This window comes from Girardinichthys multiradiatus, chromosome 7, assembly GCF_021462225.1.
Source record: "Girardinichthys multiradiatus isolate DD_20200921_A chromosome 7, DD_fGirMul_XY1, whole genome shotgun sequence".
Taxonomy (NCBI): Eukaryota; Metazoa; Chordata; class Actinopteri; order Cyprinodontiformes; family Goodeidae; genus Girardinichthys; species Girardinichthys multiradiatus.
In genome coordinates, this window is record NC_061800.1 from 27,448,349 (window position 1) to 27,468,779 (window position 20,431).

The window sequence follows — 20,431 nt, forward strand, 5'->3', positions numbered from 1 at the left end:
ATGTCTTAGTACATTAAAATTACACAGACATCTAAAAGAATTTGCAAAGATCAGTTGAAGTTTCCGCTAAATGTTTTGGAGCTGACTCATGTAACCTGCCCTGTCTTCCTTCTGAATGGACCACATCCATGATGACTGGATTTAGAGCAATAAGCTTATGACTCATACAGTCCTGATCGGACGCTTCTCGGTACCGCGAGAACGTTCAAAGGATGGATCTGGATGGAGGGTTTATTTTGTTTGCATGGACTTAAGATGTTTCTATTTACAGTGAATAAAATCTAATATCTTTTTGAAGCTAAATCAGACATTGGCTCAAAGTACAGTGCCTTGTAAGAACTTTTATTTTTGCTGTAGAAGAATACAAAGAAGTGAGAAAGAATTCGATTTGACACTGAGCACGGGAACTCCACTTCTTTGGTCGACCATGGCGAAACCTGTTCTGAGAGGAACCTGCCCTGATAAACCGTTGTATGGTCTTGGTCACTGTGCTGCAGCTCAGTTTCAGGGTGTTGACAGTCTTCTTATAGCCGAGGAAATCTTAGAAGAAATCGTAGAGGAACAGTTATTCTTTTCAGATTCTCAGAGAGTTCTTTGCCATGAGATGCCATGTTGAGCTTCCAGTGACCAGAATGAGAGAGTGTGAGAGCAATAATACCAAATTTAACTCACCTGCTCCTCATTCACACCTGAGACCGTGTAACACTAACGGGTCACATGACACCAGGGAGGTAAAATGGCTAATTGGGCCCAATGTGGACATTTTTAGGGGTGTACTCACTTTTGTTGGTGGTTTAGACATTATTTGGCTGTGTTGAGTTGTACAAGCTGTACGCTGACTGCTTGGCATTGTATCAAAGAGTCATATCTTTAGTGTTGTCCCATGAAAAGATATAATAAAATATTTATAAAATCTGAGGGGTGTACTCACTTATGTGAGATTCTGTATATGTAGTGCATAGCTATGGAGGAGAGCAAAGGCAGGCTAGTTGGTAGTCAGACTTTAAATAACTGAGGAAGTCCAAAGGTGATCAATATAACAGTATTCAGCTGGAGTTGGTCACAATGTGTAGAACGCTTTGAAAACAGGATACCTCTTTTTTTCACTGCTCGTTTATGCACTAATTTGTGTTAGTTTATCACATAAAATCCCAATCAAATAATACCTTAGGCAGGCATTTCAACTTTACAATTTCTATTTTTTATTGTTTTGTAGCTGTTTTAGTTTATTATCACAAAGCGAGCTCCCAGTGTCTTTGGTCCAGAAACTAGAAACATTCTGTAAAAGTGAAAAACTAAAGTGGAAACAAAACAGTCTGATTGATTTTCTCAGTTTTCACTTCACTATTGCTTGCAGTCACTTCACATCCAGTTTTGTTTTTCACATCCTGAAATATGTGTGGCTACAACTTCACTGTGAATACATATTTTCCAACAATACTCACGGTTTTTGCCAGCATACTATAGCTTGCGCTCTCTGTGATCAATAATGTATTAGTATAGTGAAATTTACATTGAAAGCACACGCCACTTCTGCTTCTTACTAGGTCAAGGAGAGCGGATGTGTTAAATAGGCTGAGTGCAGCACACTGTGCGGACGGACTTAGCACCTTTTCTTACAGTAGCTTACACCCTGGTTGGCTTAGGACAAGGCAGAGCAGGGATGATGACGCTGTCGAAGGATCTGAATTATAGATTATAGTGCGTGTGAAAGCTGCACAGCTGTGTCTGAGCATGCTCAGTGCTGCTGAGCGGACTCAGGAGAGTTTCCTTACACATGGGAGTGCCTAACCAAAACATCCTGCAGTTAAACCACAAGACGCTCTGAAGCGTGTTCACCAGAATCCATCCACAGGATGAACCCAGGCTATTTACGACAAGACACATCGCTGCTTGTGGTTGTTGGAGTTGAACATTATTCTCTGTGGTAGCACATAGAAATATGTCTCTGGCTTCATGTTGCAACAAAATGCACAAATATTTGAGCATTAATTATAATATGCAGTAGATAAGGCCAGTCTAATGCCAGCACCACATGAGATATTTATTTCTGAAGATGTAATCATGTCAGGGTTATTCAGTGACAGAAATGGTGTGATATTTATCTAAATTGAAGCCCAAAAGTGACATAATTAATATTTTCAGCCTGAGACAAAACCGTGGTTAAGGTGTGCGTCAATTTATAGATATATGCAGAGTTACAGAGAGTTCAGGCAACTACACAGCAGCCCTGCAGGCAGCGTTATAGATGTCAGCTTGTGTCACGACTAATGATGAAAACAAGCGCTCCCTGCTGCTATCGGAGCCGGTGTTCAAGCAGACGTTTTGAAGTTAACTGACACAATTATTTTAGAGGATTTCCTCACATTTAGCCTCACAGGTCGGAAAGGTTATCGATGTAGGCTGCCTGTGAGCTGTGGGCAAGCTTCTGCTATACAGCACATTGTTGAACTTCTGTATTTGTTTGGCATCTTCACTTAAATGTTTTATTCTAATTATAGGTTTATGGATTTAATACCCCTTTAGAATGTCCTAACACTTGCATCAATAACACATCGAGCTGGTAGTCATCTTGCTAATGTAATCAGGGCTTTTACGATCATCACATTTTAGTTTAAGACTAATTATCATACAAGCAATTGAGATTAATAGATAAATATTTCTTTTCTGGTGGATATCTTGAGTTGTTTAATGCAGTTAAGTTTATATTGGTTTGGTTCCTCCTTGCACTATTGCAGAATCCAAAGAGCCACCAGATTTGTAGAAGAAAGTCCCTGAAAATGTGAAAAATTGTATTTTTGTAAAATTTAAAGTAAAAGTGAATGTTAGTTATATTTTTTAATTTCTTAATCCTGAGGAAAAAACTAATGTCAATCTTTTTTCTCTCTCTCTCAATCTCACACCTCCATCTCAGATCTTAAATCCTCAGATCATCTTTTTTTAAGCCACGTTGTGTCATATTTCTTTATGTAGTTCAAAACCAAATTGAATTGAACACCTACTATCTGAAATGTGCTAAAAATAACTATTCAGGTTATTTTGGTTACCCAGTCCTGGGTCAAAAGGTGATGATCCAGTCCTGGGTTGATGTAATACGACAGGAATGTTTATGAATTTGACCCGGCATACTTGGGTAGGTTTTTAAAAACAGAAAAAAGTCTTAAAGTCACAGGTTAAAGTGACTAAAGTGTAAAATTAGGGCTACCAATGAGTGGGTTGAAAAAAAAACCTTTAACCTGTATTACTTAAAAGCTAATATCTGAGTTAAAATTCATTATATTTTAGTTTAATTCTGCATCAAAATTGAAAGCAACTAATAAATCTAATGTCTATTAAGACTTAATGATAAACGGTTCAGGTTGGATAACAAAATTCCACCTCGATATAAAACACGGTGTAAAGTAATAATTCTTTCTCTACCTCTTTGGTAATAATGTTGAAACACAATTGCAAAAAACATTAAGGTAGAAAAGTAAAAAAAAAGACTGAATGTAACCTATTAGCCTTTCAATAATAACTGTATGAGCAATTCTTTGGTCGAACTGTGAATGTTGAATATTACTAGAACTAGCAAGGGCTAAAACTTTATTTTTGAACTGATGAACATTTTTTACTGGAATAACAGGGATTATAGTCCAAACTATTAAGTAGCACAACTATTAGTGATACTGGCTGATAATAAAAAGGAATTATCAGTTGAATATCTGTGTAATATATGCTGAGGAATCCTCAGTTACACTTAATTTCACAGTAAACTTGATAAAAGCCAGTTTACCCATTTACTCACACTTCAAAGCTCAGGATCAGTTTCTCACAGCAACTTGCTGAATTAGAGGAAGGTTGGAGGGGTTCAGATGCTCTGATTCTTGGCTGTACTGCCTGTCCTCTTTTATAAAAAAACGCCTCTGCATTGCAGCGGGAAGGGTGAGTGGATGCTGTAATATAACTTCCTGACCCTTGTGTTTCAGATAAGCAGCAGGCTGCGAGTGTGTGGAAGTCTCAGAGGATGTCCCCGATCTGTGGGCCCCAGTGCTGAGGAAGCTCCGCAGGGCTGACTGGAGGCCATCATGTCTCAGCACCATCCATACCAGCGAGGCCCCCACGGCCGCACGATGAGCTCTGAGGAGAGGTGCTCCACGCCAGTGAACAAGACCTCCACCCCGGTTCAGAAGAGCGCCTCCTCCTCTTCTTCCTCCCAGCGAGACAGCCGGCAGGTAAAGCTCTTCTAACATCCAAACAGCAACGGATTCATGAGATAACTGCAGTTGAATGACTGCAGCGTGCTTAATTGTGAAGTGGAAGTTTTTTTGCAAATCTAAAAAGTGCAGTGTGCATTTTTATTCAACCCCCTTTACTCTGATACCCATACATAAAGTCCAGTGCAACCAAGTAGCTTTCAGAAGTGGAGAAGCCGCAGTGTTCAGATGAGACCAAAAATGAATTGCACATCACCATGAAGAGACCTGCCCACCAAAAAAAGGTGATTGGAACATCAAGCTGTGGGGAGTTTCTTCTTTAGCAGGGACAGGGAAGCTGGCCAGAGTTGATTGGAAGATGGATGGAGGCAATTAAAGGGCAATCCTGTGAGAATAGCTAAATAAAAGAGACCTGAGACAGCAGGAAAATGACCCTAAGCATACTGCCAGCGATACGGTGAAAGAGTTTATATTGAAATGTATTCATGTGTTTAAAAATCGCCCTCCCAAACTTCAGACCAAAATGTAATTTAAATTAAATGTCTGTTTCTAGATGAGCTGTAATTGCAGAAAAAGGTGGTTCTACTTAGTATCCCAATAAAATATAACATGCATTGAAATGTATTAAATTAATTTGAAAAAGTTTATGGGGTATGATTACTTTTGCAAGACTAATTATTGTGATGAAATATGACTGTCAGTCAGGGTTAATTTTTACCGATTGAAACATACTTAAAGTAAATTAATACGTTAGTAAAGAAGGCAGGTATGCAGACATTTCTGCAGGGATACTGTAGCCAACATGGTAGTCGTATGTGCCAGAATTGCCTCTAATCATTAGACAACACCATGCTGAAATAGCAAGACGCAACTAACAAAGATTGACACCTTTAATCTCTCAACCTGTGTCTTCGTTTTCTCAACTCCGATGTTATCAAAAGGAACAGCTGAGCTTTACAAACTTGTTTCTTGTAAAGGGTTAAATAAAATTAGTTAAACCCTTTGCAAGATTTTTGCTAATTAGAAGAGTAAGAGCAGTAATTACTAAACGAGCTGCGCTCTTATGTCACAGTTCACAAAACAGTGGCTCAAACTTGACCCCTGCATTAGGTCAATTGAAGCCCCTCTCCTTCCTCCCCTCTCCGAGCGGCGGTGTCACTGTGGCCACACAGAAACAGGACACCCATACTGGAATCTCTGACATCACAGCTTTTCCGTCGGTACTGGCTGATGAATATTTCATGAGAGACAGGCTGAGGCTTGGTGTTCCACTGAACATGTGGCACAGAAGAAGGAAGCCGATGTGACAAATTGGGACGGTTAGCTGAAGGTCTGCAGCTTGATGAAGCAGACAGTTACCCATTCAGACGTTCCTGCTCATTATTCTTTTCTTTCCTGCAACCTTTTGATTAAAAAGGTTCACCACGTTGTTTCCCAATTTTACACACAGTCTATTCAACGTAGCCTAATTGAGGAAGTCAGACAGCAGCCAAGCCGGCAGCCGAAACTGAATTAAATACCTTTTTGCCTAGTATTGTAATATTTTTGAAGCCGATGGATCAAAAAGTTGAGGCACAGGGTTTTGCTGTAGCTGTGGATGACATTTGATCATTTGCAGAACGTCCATGAAGCTAGATACTGTATTTTGATACAGTGCGATTGAGTTTTCCTTAGAAAATGTTACCAGAGAAGGAAAAAAGGTTTTCCTTCTTACCCGTCGCTGTATTTTCTCTTTATTGTGTAGTTTGTCTACCTTTCTTATGGTGTACTGCTCATTATGGAAAAATGAACAACCAAAGGATGGAAAGAATATATATTCTACGCGTTCTATAATATATGTATATTAAATTAGTTATAGGGATGTGCTTCATTGAATAACAATCAAATGTAGTAAAATGAATAGCTAGATCTTAAGTCAGTAGCAGTAGTAGTGTCTTACCAGCTTTAATATAGGGGGGCTTGGATACGAGAGATAATGTGTTGCAGCTATGGGTGAGCTGGGCTGTGATTGGTTGTTACATGTATGTTGTTGTCTCTGTTGTCTGGTCTACCGCACATTACATCCTACTGTATGAGTTATCAGAGAAATACAGCTTGAAGCCCATTAGCTTTGAAATCAAAGTGAATGTGAGTTTCCTGTGATGGGTCATCATTCACTGGGCGTAGCTGGGTGGGGCTTCATGAATGTAGAGTTTTACTGTAGGACTGATGCCCCTCACAGACCCTTGCTGTCAGATTTGAGAAAAGGAGGAAAAGACAGAAATAATAAAATGGGACATTAAATACTCCCTCTTCTGAAAGTGGACTTTTGCTCTGCTAGAAACCATGACCCAGAAACAGCTGTGCCTCACATAAAAAACCTTGACAGGATAAGTGGGACTACCTATATTACATTTGAAGTGGTGAGAACAATTGAGCCATCTGTGCAGGACTACATTGAGTTAAAACATTTTTTCCAAGCGCTTTCTGCACATCTTCCCAAATTAGCTTCAGCGGCATTAGAGTTCAGTCTTGGCAAAGATGTTGAGCAATTGATCCATTTTCTTCACAGTTTAGGTTCATTGAAGCATTGATGGCTAAACAAAGCTGCGATGTTGGCATTATGTGTGAAGCTTTGGATTAACTGTTTCTAAAAATGACTTTGTGTATTCTATTCAGAATAATATCTGCTTTTTAATTTTATGTCAACCTTTATTATGGCTTTAGATGGTCCAACAAAGACCTTTGTTCTAATGGCTGGTCAATGGTATTTGTGGAAAAACAAGAGTGCTGCATTTTGTTTTGGGAAAGCCTTAATGTGATCCTGACCCCATTTTTCAATCAATATGTGTCACTTTACCCTCTGCTGATGACTACTGTTCTCTCCAGAGACCCTCATGAGAGCAATTATATGCACCACCTGTAGTAAGCAGGGTTTCACACAAAGACATCAACATGCACCCAGTTCACAGATTTAACGTCATTGCTATGAATCATTTCAAAATAATGCTTTATTTATCTGTATCTTTTTGTTTGTCATTTCATTGTTAATTATCAAGTTTTTTGTTGTTTTAGAAATAGTCAGTCAGTCAGTCATTTTCTACCGCTTATTCCATAGTGGGTCGCGGGGGAGCTGGTGCCTATCTCCAGCAGTCTATGGGCGAGAGGCAGGGTAGACCCTGGACAGGTCACCAGTCCATCGCAGGGCAACACACAAACAACCAAGCACACACTCATTCATACACCTAAAGGCAATTTAGAGTTACCAATTAACCTAACAGGCATGTCTTTGGACTGTGGGAGGAAGCCGGAGTACCCGGTGAGAACCCACGCATGCACGGGGAGAACATGCAAACTCCATGCAGAAAGACCCCCGGCCGGGAACCGAACCCAGGACCTTCTTACTGCAAGGCAACAGTGCTACCAACTGCGCCACCGTGCAAAATAGTGTAGAAATAGTTGCAATATTTGTTTTTAGTATAAAAATTGAAAAATGCCTAAAGACCAGCCAAGATTATGAAGACAGTGGTTTAGGAATGAATGATGGCTAATTTTAAAGGCCAGAAATCTTGATGTTTTTCTCTTCGTCAGACGTTGCTTGCTTTAGGCTCAATCGTTTCCCATTTCTATCCCTTAACTATTTGACACATGTGACATATCCAGAAATTAAACTGCACTACCATTAACTACCATAAGGAATATACCTTTCTGTGACTGGTTGTGCCCTTAATTTGCTATATGGTAAATGGTGAATGGCCATTATTTAGCGCTTAAATAAGTCTGGGAACTCCAAAGAGCTTTACACTACAATCAGTCATCCAGCCATTCCTACACTGACTCTTAACCCTATTCATGAAGATTAAAATGTAAATATGCAAGATTAAATGCCAGTCACATAATAACTGGAGTAGTTGTTTTCAATTGGAAAGTGATGGGTTTGATTCCAGTTTACTCCAGTTTACTCCTACCTCATGTTGATGTGCACCTGTGCAAGGCACGTTACCCAAAGTTGCCTACTAATCTGCACATCAGTGTGAGTCTTATAGGGTGAATGTGGCTGTAGTATAAAGCGCTTTGATTTTTCAGTTGAACTAAAAAACTGCTATTTGAATTCAGACCAATTATTCTTTACTTATTTTTAAGTGCAAGACAAGATGCAAGTAAATTGTTGGTTAAGATTATTATGCATGTAGGGTTATACATAGAGACACACCGATAAATTTGCTTATGAACGACATCAGACGATATTCAGTTTGGCCTGCCCGACTGATGACTGGCTTTTTTCCAGTGTCAATGATGTGTTTAAAATTGAAGTCAAAAGGAACACCAGAGATGTGAGAAGCTTTTTTTTATAGAAAACTGTACTTTTTACGGCATGTCTGTGGCTCATTCACGCTTCAGTAGAGCGAGAGAGAGCAAAACATTCAGACTCACTGCTGTTCTAGTAATGCTAGCTGCGCTAATCGTTCATATTAGATGCTAAAGAACGCTTAGAATGCCAACTCCAGATTTTATCTTTGTTTTAAAATAGTAAAATCCTGTTTTACTAACTGCTCTCATACACTGTGTGAGGGTCGCCTCTGGGAATGCTGTTCTTATACCTTCATAGATTATAGTTCTTAAAGAAAATTCAGCTGAAACTGATATTGGCAGGTCAGAGCTTTACCAAAAAACGTTTCGAAATGACATGCTGAACAGCAAAGCTCTTGTTATACATAATTTTTTAATCTGTGGTAAAAGTTTAAATTCCTTAACTGTTTTTCATTTAACATTTCTATATGATTAATCCAAAAGACTGAGTCCGTAAAGCTATTAAGACAAAGTTTCTGCTGCATTAGGTGAGGGACTGTAATCAAAATAGATATAAATATATATATATATATATATATATATATTTTTTTTTTAACAAAATTGACGAAAAGTACTCTTTATCACATTTTCAAAACTACTGTATATACATATGCAAACAGCTTTGCTTACAGAAATAGTAGAACCAGCATGCATGTGAAGCCAGAGTACCTGGAGAAGCACAAGCTTATGCTGTGTTGGGATTTCTTCTCAGATTTCTTCACTCCAGGTCAAAAAAGTTAACTGTGACAGTGACTGAAATCAGAAGTCTGACTTGCATCAAAGGCCTCCTCAGCCTGAACCTCCAAATCCAATATGGCTGCTGTGTGTCTAAAACATAATGATAGCTGCAGCAATAAAGTTTTTATTTGCAAGTTGACGTTTGTGTCCAGTGAAATCAGTCACACACATACAGAAAATACAACAGCTGTTTGTGCACATGTTGCTTTTGGCGTTTGGATGAATAAAATTGCAGAGCAATACATTGTTAGTCTGATCACTGAGCACAACAATGAGCAAATCCAACTTGTTTCAGACCTGTAATTGTAAGACATTTAATTTGGGTGTGACAATATTCCTAGATCCAAAATTCCTAAAACCCAGCCTTAGAGTTGAACTGGAAACAATCTTGTTAGAAGGCATAAGGACAATTCACAACTCCTTTTTTATGTCTGATTGCACCTTATTAAAGGCACAGTTTTATACACCAACTTGGTAGAAATTGTTTTCTTTTCAAATAAAAAAAGGAAAAAACATTGCCAAGAACTGTACCTGTCTCCCTTTCCTCTGTGTGTACGGGTCAACAGATGATACATTCAGACATTAAGCTCATGTAACTGAACCTGGTGTGTTTACACTGTGTGCAGGTCTGTGCTTCTCTCAGGATGTTCACATCCTTTCTGTGTGGTAGCCCGACCTCATACTCAAAGCTGTACTGCTGAGCCAGCCAAACTCTGCAGTAAAATCCATTCTCAAAAAAAATTGCTGTGTGGTTTGTAGCTGCTGAAATATCATCTTCCAGTGGTGATTGTGATGGTGGACGAGGCGTAAATAGGTCACAGGTTTTTTTAATCAAGAGGTGCTGTTTTAATGTACAAGTCTTAGACTGGAAAGAATTTAACTAAGCTGTTTTTAATTATTGTAACTATTCTATCATAATTTATACCTTAATCACTTCTATGACTTAAAGGGGACATGACAAGCAAAATTCATATTAGCAAAATCCAAATCGCCTTTATTTTAGACATGAATTTATTGTGTGTTGACGTCCTGGCCATTGCTTTGATAGCAGTAGCACCGTGCCTTCCGCTTATGTTGGCACTGTGTGCTGTTTTTAGCTCCTTGAGGACCGAACTGCGTGTTTTGAATAGTATTATTACACAAACAGTTTTGCATTGTTTTTGCCCTTTTTGTCTTGTTTCTGCGACGCTAGATAATTGTTATCAAACTACAAAAATGGCCAAACAAGTAAAATTGGTGAGATCTTTGACCTGGAGGGGGACGGGGTGTGAGGCGCCTCAACAGCATTTAAAGAGACGGCACCAAAATTGTTGCTCTCAGATGCACCTTTAGAACAGGGGTAAAAGAGGAGCCTGTGGAGCTACAATAACAAGGAGTTCAGACCATAGCATTGCAGTTCCACTTTATATTGATCACAACTGAATGATTTAAGGGTGAAAAGGAAGGCTTTAAAAGCATAATATTAACAGTTAAAAAATACTTTATCACCAGAGAAGTTACAAAGCTTTGGAGATTACCAAAAACATCTTCCAGTTCTGTGTTAACCTTGATAGCCAATATCCTCTCATATAACTCTTCAGAAACCCCTAATTGTTGTCTTTTCTATCAGCGCTCTTATAATTTATTGGCACTCCTGGAAAAAATGGGTAACAAGCCTTAAAATAAATAAATCTTTTATTACAGCAGCATAATATCAGTCAAACATTTGAGAAATCCAATGTTTAATGTCATGACATGTTGAGAAAAAAATGTTTTTACAAAATCAGCAGAGCTACAAGTATTTGCCAAGCCTGTTAACAGTATGCACAACAACACCACTTCGTTTTCTACTATAACATTGCCCAGAGTTAGAAGATACAGAAAGCGAGTTCTTGTACCATTCATCTTTGCACAATATATATTGTGCAAATATAAGATTTAGGGCTGGGGAGTGAGATGTGGTTCAGGAACTATTTCTCGGGAACAATTAGTTTAACGAAATGCCTGCTTACCGCCCCAGTGGGCACAGTCTGCAGGATTGTATTTGATATTTCAAAGAGTTTATGATGCCATCTCTAACAAGGTTCCCAGGATGTTTGGAAGACAAACAGGCCCAAAACATCACTGGTCCTCCACTATACTTAACATTAGACATGTGGGGCAGAAAAAGTCAATGTTAGCCTCATCTGACCAAAGTTCCACTTAAAGACCCAGCAGAGTTTAGCAAACTCCTCATGTCTATGTTTGTGATGGTAGGAAAGGAAAGGCTTCATCTGGCTTCAGTCTCAAACTGGCTGGGTCATAGACAGCATCTAATAATTGCTATGGAGTCTTTAAAATACAGTCTTTGAGATTTGTTTTTACCTCGTATACCTTCAGTGTGACAAATATTGTGGAAAGATAAACTCGGGTCTTTGTACAACAGTAGTTGTCTAAATTGAAATTGTTTCAAACTTTTCTGTTATTTCACTAACTGTAAATATGAACAAGTTTATGTGAGTAGCTATTTTCTTAAAGCCATTTCCTGACTTAGGAAGATCAAGACACAGATTAAGATCTGACTTTCTTGCATGGAATGCTCCCTATCGGCACAACTAGCCAAAAAAATTGCTTCGCTAACCTAACCTTCGCTAAACTCCTAAACAGATAAATAAATTTTCGCAGGAGCTAACGCTAACTGCTAAGACGACTGTCACTCAGTCACCTTCTATAACTTGAAGAAGGTTGGTGAAACCTAATTTAGTGGAAGTTAAGCGGTCGGCAAGCGGTTTCAAAGCTAGCAAAACCGCCTGCCGCTAAATGAAAAATGTGTTCTGCTGTTAGTTGTTAGCGGAACGGTGCCCACCACTGCTTCCTAATCTTTAATATTTTGCGGAGTGACGAGGAAAAATAAGCCTCTGCATCGCATCCTATTTAAATCCCCGTGAAACAAGATGTGATGATATACTAATCAAAAGTAGTCCGTTTTTTTGCCTCTAAATGTTGTATTTTTCACAGTGAGAATATTCTTTTGCAGTCAGTCAGTCATTTTCTACCGCTTATTCCATAGTGGGTCACGGGGGAGCTGGTGCCTATCTCCAGCAGTCTATGGGCGAGAGGCGGGGTACACCCTGGACAGGTCACCAGTCCATCGCAGGGCAACACACAAACAACCAAGCACACACTCATTCATACACCTAAGGGCAATTTAGAGTGACCAATTAACCTAACAGGCATGTCTTTGGACTGTGGGAGGAAGCTGGAGTACCTGGTGAGAACCCACACATGCACGGGGAGAACATGCAAACTCCATGCAGAAAGACCCCAGGGCGGGAATCAAACCCAGGACCTTCTTGCTGCAAGGCAACAGTGCTACCAACTGTGCCACCGTGCAGCCTATTATTTTGCATTAAAAGAAAAAAAAGGTTTTTTAGGTCCGATAAATAGTAATCAAAAAGTTTACCTTTTACTTGAGAAACGCTTTTAATGAAGGGAAACAACTCTGTATCCAAATATGACAAAATTTCATGTAGTCTCTGAGATAATCCAAGCTCCTCGTTTTAAGTTAAACTCCAATTAAAAGTGTTAATGGCTCATGTATTGATTTATCATTGTGTTTATTTGTGGCTAGCATTGTGCTGGGTGTATAAACACAGCATGTTAGAAGAACCGAGTGACAGGCTGCACTCGTTTATTTAATATAAAATGCTCTCCAGAAGCATTTATAGTGCTGATTTAACCTCAGGTGTCCCCAAAGAGTGTTTGTCCTTTCTCTGCTCAATGAAACCTTTACTGTAATAGTTTGAATTATTGCATCAAAGGTCTGCTGTGGCACTGTGTCACTGATGGTGGTGAATCCCTAAGGACCTGTCTGATGAAAAAGGCACATCTAGATTAAGTAGATTGACTTAGCTGATAATCACCTTTACTTAGTGTAATTTTCAGCTTCAAATGAAGTAGTTTTAGGTATTTTTTAGGTGAATATCTAATTTGTCAAGAAGATGCAAATTTGTTGACGATGAAAAAGCTAATTTGTGAGGCACTTCTTCTTAAACAACTTGACTTTGAAAAGCAGAAGGCCTCTTACGGAGTCTGCCACAAGATCCTCCAATAAAGGAGTAAACTTGCCAAGAGGGACCAGCTCTTTCAGCTGTAAATTATTCTGCAGCGAGATCAATGAACGAAAGCAGAGCGCAGGAAATCACTTTGGCTTAATTCAGTTCAGTTTTCAGGCTCCACTACAAAAACCAGCATCTCTTATTATGAGTCCAATTTCCATGTATGCCGGTAGTCAGCATGTGCGTTGGTATTTAAGTGGAGTCGGTGGCTGTGAATCGTTTTAATGGTTGGGGAAGAGTAATATATTTAAATATTTGCAGCACAAGCAGTTCTTTATTTAGTGTACTATTGATTTATCAGTTTGTAGTAATTTAAAAGTCTGTAATCCTGCAGATAACAGACAGGAACCTTGCCCGGGGCATTCTTCCATTATCGCCTGTTAGGGCAGATCTTTATACAATATGCTGCAGCTGTTGTGTGCTAAACATCAAAGTGTTAATCTTTTATACAGGTTACAGCTGCCTTGTACCATTGATGTACATTTTGCTAACAAAGTTCCCTATTTTCACAGTGCCTCTCATAGGAGGGGCTACCCCCACAGTGGAGGAATATGACCTCATTACCACCCAGATCTGTTAGCCTACTTGTTAGATTAACCCAGCTGTCGTCCCCTTTTGTAAAATGTCCTGCACACCAAGGGTAGGTGTCGTCATGCGCGCCCATAAAGACATCTTGAAGGTTGTAGCGTCACACGGTGCAGCTAGGAGCCACGGGCTGTTTGTTGCTTTTAGAAGAGCAGCTTGTGCATGTTAGGCTGATTTTGTTTCAGAAGCTGCAATTCTATTGATTCAAGTGTTGAATTAGAAATCTAATCTATTGCATTAATTGTATCACATTTTTGTTCTATATTTTAACATTCTATCTTATTTATCTACCTATTATTTAAAGGTCTTACAAAGGGCCGATACACTCATATAAAATGAGCCTATCAGCCTAATTTCAGCGTAGGGGACCACTACCCTGAACCCTGTTAAGAATCACCAGCTAGATTGTTAAAACTTGAAAATGAATGCCAACATGACAATAATCCCAAACTCATCAAAACTGGTTCTGGAATAAATAAAGCAGGCTTACACTAAGCCTTTGAAAAGGCCCTGACCTAAACCCTATTGAAAGTAATGGCCAATTTTTAAAAACTGGGTCCGTGCCAGGACACAATCAATATGTAAATATGCCAATTTTAAGCGAGAGATTAAATATCAAATCAGAAATACGATGGGCCCTTGTTGATGGCTACAAAAGCATATGGTTTCTCTGCAACCTGTATGTATATATTTGCATAACATTTAATAGAATCCTACAGTAGATTCAAACCTGACTGCCCAATCCCTATTTTTTAGATTCATTGAAGTCGTTTGTTATAATCATTTATATCCAAAAAAAACAAAAAACAGTTCTAATACATCTCTAAAAGCTCAAAATTATATGACAGTGATAGAGATGATGAAGGCATGTGAAGAATCTGGCATTAGGGTTTGGGAATACCAACAAAAGTCAACCTTTTGGCTAACCTGGAGGCATTTATTGGCAGCAAACCCCAAAATCAGTTACTACTTTTAGCTCATGAAGTCCAACAACATTTAGTTTAGTGGAACTGATGTTACCCGAGAGACACGTAGAAAGGATCATGCTACTTTCTCTGTTACTAGTCATATTTCTGCTATCAAAGCAGTGGCCCCGTTCTTCCTCGTGTCTCCTCTTGAGGGACAAAGGTTGGATGTCACCTGTCCACTCTTCCTCCTCAGAGGCATCTCTTTGATTTACAGACCCTCTCAGAGCTGGAAGAACATAGTCAGTAGAAAGTTGATGAGGTGGAAATGCGAAGTGCACAGGGGGCCGGAGTGAGGAGGTATTTTGTTTTTTAAATGTGTACTAGCTGGGTTAAAAGAAGCGCTACGTGTGTTGTTGTCGTTTGTCCTATGATAAGGCCATATTTTCTTTTTATTACAGCCTACGCGCATTCTGTTTGTGTATTTCGCCAGAGGAGTGAATGCATTAGCTCTGACACGGCTGTGGATTTTTTTTTCCTCTCCAGGAGGCAGACAGCTGGGAAATAATCGAGGGACTGAAAATCGGCCAGAGCAATGTCCAGAAGCCTGACAAACATGAGGGTTTTATGTTGAAGAAGAGGAAGTGGCCCCTGAAAGGATGGCACAAGGTAGGGTCTACAGGCGAAGCCAGACTCAAAAGCTTTTTTTTCCGCTGAAAATGCTCTCTCAGACACATCCATTAACACACTGTGTGCTGAATATTAAAAGGCTGCAGCTTTGAAGTCATTCTCATGCTACTTATCATTCCTATGTCTTTGTTGTTATTTTAACCATTTCTACGTTGGTGCTTGTGTTTCTTTCTTCTGCAGCGTTTTTTTGTTCTGGACAATGGTATCCTGAAGTACTCTAAGACTCCTATTGATGTAAGTAAGCCTGACTGTTACCCCTGCAGGAAAAAACAGAGGCGCCCGGCCTGACCTCTGCTAGGATAGACAGCGAGTCAGCTGAACAATCTGCAGCTTGTTGCTTCTGCACAAAAAGGAAAACTGTCTGACAGAGTGGAGATGTAATGCATATTAGCGTATTTAAACATTTTGGATTCTGGTTACAGGGCCAGCACTATGATAAACATTTGTTATAAATCTATTAAGAAACCTAAAATAAAATGCTTGTAAAAAGTGCAAAAATATTACCAAACAGCACCTATAATTCTTCAACCCCCAAATTAGGTTTATTAGCAACATTTAACGCTGTTCAAATGTTTGCATTAAACAAATCACACAAGCGCAGTTTAAACAGTTACATAAAACTAATCTTATATGGGTTTAAACCTAATTTTACACTAAATCCTACTTCCAGTGGCTACTACACTCATTATTCAACCCCCTGAATAGTATTCTTCATCAGAGCACATGTTTACAAATCAGGTTTAGGTCTCAGACACACCTGATGTAACCAAGCAATGGCTTTGAAAATTGCATCCAATGTGCCTGAGACAGAACACCTCAAATACCTGGACTGTTGACTCATTGCATGTTAGAAAGATGGCTAAGTCAAGAGAACTGTCCAAAACGTTTATAGATCATTGCCCGACCAAAACAAGGAAACTATACAAAAAGGCAAGCAAAGGCCCTGAATGTAGCTAGAGGGGAGCAATGGGTTAGCCATTTGGACATGGCAGTGGGACGAAGGTGACAATGCCTGTCGCCGGATTCCTGGGGAGGCAAGTGGTCCAAAATCCTCCACTGACTGCCATAAAACTGGAGCGAGAACTGGTGGCAGCAGACACTGAGGTTTCAGTTTCCACAGTAAGGCACATACTAAATGCTGAAGGGCTCCATACATGAAATCCAGCTGATTTAAACCAATACCAACCAAGACCCACCAAAATGTCAGCTTTTTTTTATCCAAAGCAATGAATCTGAACTGGAATTTTTTGGGCCTGTGAAACAACAGTACAGGTCCTTCTCAAAAAATTAGCATATTGTGATAAAGTTCATTATTTTCTATATATGTAATGATGAAAATTTAACATTCATATATTTTAGATTCATTGCACACTAACTGAAATATTTCAGGTCTTTTATTGTCTTAATACGGATGATTTTGGCATACAGCTCATGAAAACCCAAAATTCCTATCTCACAAAATTAGCATATTGGTCATCCGACCAATAAAAGAAAAGTGTTTTTAATACAAAAAAACGTCAACCTTCAAATAATCATGTACAGTTATGCACTCAATACTTGGTCGGGAATCCTTTTGCCGAAATGACTGCTTCAATGCGGCGTGGCATGGAGGCAATCAGCCTGTGGCACTGAGGTCTTATGGAGGCCCAGGATGCTTTGATAGCGGCCTTTAGCTCATCCAGAGTGTTGGGTCTTGAGTCTCTCAACGTTCTCTTCACAATATCCCACAGATTCTCTATGGGGTTCAGGTCAGGAGAGTTGGCAGGCCAATTGAGCACAGTGATACCATGGTCAGTAAACCATTTACCAGTGGTTTTGGCACTGTGAGCAGGTGCCAGGTCGTGCTGAAAAATGAAATCTTCATCTCCATAAAGCTTTTCAGCAGATGGAAGCATGAAGTGCTCCAAAATCTCCTGATAGCTAGCTGCATTGACCCTGCCCTTGATAAAACACAGTGGACCAACACCAGCAGCTGACACGGCACCCCAGACCATCACTGACTGTGGGTACTTGACACTGGACTTCTGGCATTTTGGCATTTCCTTCTCCCCAGTCTTCCTCCAGACTCTGGCACCTTGATTTCCGAATGACATGCAGAATTTGCTTTCATCCGAAAAAAGTACTTTGGACCACTGAGCAACAGTCCAGTGCTGCTTCTCTGTAGCCCAGGACTGGGGAATGCGGCACCTGTAGCCCATTTCCTGCACACAACTGTGCACGGTGGCTCTGGATGTTTCTACTCCAAACTCAGTCCACTGCTTCCGCAGGTCCCCCAAGGTCTGGAATCGGCCCTTTTCCACAATCTTCCTCAGGGTCCGGTCACCTCTTCTCGTTGTGCAGCGTTTTCTGCCACACTTTTCCTTCCCACAGACTTCCCACTGAGGTGCCTTGATACAGCACTCTGGGAACAGCCTATTCGTTCAGAAATATCTTTCTGTGTCTTACCCTCTTGCTTGAGGGTGTCAATAGTGGCCTTCTGGACAGCAGTCAGGTCGGCAGTCTTACCCATGATTGGGGTTTGGAGTGATGAACCAGGCTGGGAGTTTTAAAGGCCTGAGGAATCTTTTGCAGGTGTTTAGAGTTAACTCGTTGATTCAGATGATGAGGTTCATAGCTCATTTAGAGACCCTTTTAATGATATGCTAATTTTGTGAGATAGGAATTTAGGGTTTTCATGAGCTGTATGCCAAAATCATCCGTATTAAGACAATGAAAGACCTGAAATATTTCAGTTAGTGTGCAATGAATCTAAAATATATGAATGTTAAATTTTCATCATGACATTATGGAAAATAATGAACTTTATCACAATATGCTAATTTTTTGAGAAGGACCTGTATGTCTGAATGAGGTAAAAATGAAGAAGCAATGCTTCCTCTGGCACTGGAAACCTGCAGTGTGTGAAGAGTCAGATGGATTACATCAAGTACTGGGATATCCGGGGAGAAAAATGACTTACTGTCTGTGAGGAAGCTGAAACGTGAGTGATAATGGACCTTCAGGACAGGGCAGTGTCCAAAGCATGTCTGAAACTCCACAAGGGTTTGGTTTCAGAAAGACTGCTGGGAGGTACTACTGTAGAGTGACCTTCATCATTGCCTGACTTGTACTCTATTTAAAATTTGGGCATTAGAAAAAGGCACTTCCAGCATGCAAACCCAAGAATGTCAACCCTTTTATTACCATCCTGTCAGTGGAGACCGGATTTGGCATTTTCATTCTGTCCTTTAAACAGTTATTGCACAGCCGTAATACTCAATGACGGCCGGACACTGAAAGTCCAAGTTGCCTTGGCAAAGGGCAGAAGGAGTCAGGGTTTGCATTGTTTTGACAATTCTGCTGCCATAAAATCAAAGTAAATCCACATGGCCTTTATGTAATTGTGGTCAAAAAGGGTTAATTAACTGGAGGTCTTTTGCACAGGAGGAGAGAACTAAGATTCCTAAGGAACAAACTCATAGCACTAACACAGTGCTCTGCTATGTACTAAAGATGCTTTTCATGGGTTGAATGAATTTAGGTGCATCATGGCCATGAATCTCATATATGGTTGAATGGTTAGGCATCAAACAAGAGTGGATGCACAAGTTTGTAAACCTCATAGAGTCAAAACTGCACTTCCATTTGATTTAACTTAAACTGGCTAAAAGTCCCTTACCAAGTTGCACCTCGATCACAGGCTTTTTGTAGTCATTAACACATTTCTGGCATAATTCTGGTGGCCATTTGACACACCATAATTGGTAGAGTTCATATAAACTGGTTGATTTATATGGCATAGACTCCGCTTTTAAGCATAGTTTATTCATTTTCTGCTTAGCTAATGTTGGAGATTTGGAAGGGCTTTCCAGAAGCTTAATTACAGCCCATTTTTGACATGTTTGGGATTGTTTTTAACCGTTCTCAACTTAAATATCAATTGATGTTTCAACCACTGTTGCTGTGAGATTAAGCTAACCCTAACTCTTAAGAATCTGGAATTAGTCATCCTTCCATCCACCTTGTGCAGTAGCCAATACCACCAGCCCCAAAGCATGATTCGGCCATCACCATGCTTGACAGTTGGGTCAATTTACTTAAGTTTGAACCTCACCTTGACTACTCCAAAAATACTTCTCATCATTGTTGGCAAATACCTCAATATTCCTCATCTGACAACAAAACTTTAAAACTTAAGCCTTGGTAGGTTTTGGACTGTTCCAGATCTTTATACGCAATTGTTTTCATTTAAGTAGGGGAAGCTTTGGTCAAATAATTTAAACTTGAAAACATCTGGACGTCCTAACAAGATGATGATTCCAAGCACACATTACAAACTGGTTTGGGAAGGAATAAAGCAGGCTATTAGGCTTCTGGAAACCTCTGACCTTAAATATGCAGAGAATTTGTGAACCATGTTAAAGCCAGGTCAATGACAGGACACCAATCACTTTAAAATAACTTTACCTATTCTGATAAGAGGAGTGGTCAAATATCCAAGCAGAGCTGTGCCAGGACCTAGTTGGTCACCTCAAAAAGCTTTTGGTTGAGGTGCAACGATATAAGGGACACTTAGCCATATATTAACAGAAAAAATCCACCATAAAGTCAAACCTGTGCATCAAATTCCTGTTGTTAAAGCTGACAGAAGTTGTCTATTATTCAACCAAACAAAAAGCATGGCTCAGATAGATCATTAGGAGTCCCAAATCAGTTCCTGATGATTGTGTGTAAATTTCTGAGCAGTAGTGGATGTATTCCCAAATGTCCACAGATTCAAAGGGGAAAGCTTCATGGCAGCATCGATGTTGGCCTGTCCGTCATGTCCATCAAAAAGAGGGCGCGTCGCATTGACCTGGACACTGAGGAGCATATCTATCACCTGAAGGTAACGCTTGTGAAGGTTCACTATATCAAAGTGACAAACGGCAGC

At 39.8% G+C, this 20,431-nt stretch overlaps 1 protein-coding gene across 2 annotated transcripts in view; it reads left to right on the top strand.

Moving 5' to 3' along the window:
• The window catches only part of osbpl6 (oxysterol binding protein-like 6), a 57,919-nt gene that overhangs the window by 8,335 nt on the left and 29,153 nt on the right, over window positions 1-20,431 (top strand). For both annotated transcript variants that reach the window (XM_047370987.1, XM_047370988.1), the window contains exons 2-5: window positions 3,969-4,214; window positions 15,376-15,498; window positions 15,700-15,753; window positions 20,273-20,386. In XM_047370987.1, coding sequence (XP_047226943.1) covers window positions 4,068-4,214; window positions 15,376-15,498; window positions 15,700-15,753; window positions 20,273-20,386 — 438 coding nt within the window. In that variant the 5' untranslated portion in view covers window positions 3,969-4,067. The remainder of the gene's footprint in view (window positions 1-3,968; window positions 4,215-15,375; window positions 15,499-15,699; window positions 15,754-20,272; window positions 20,387-20,431) is intronic.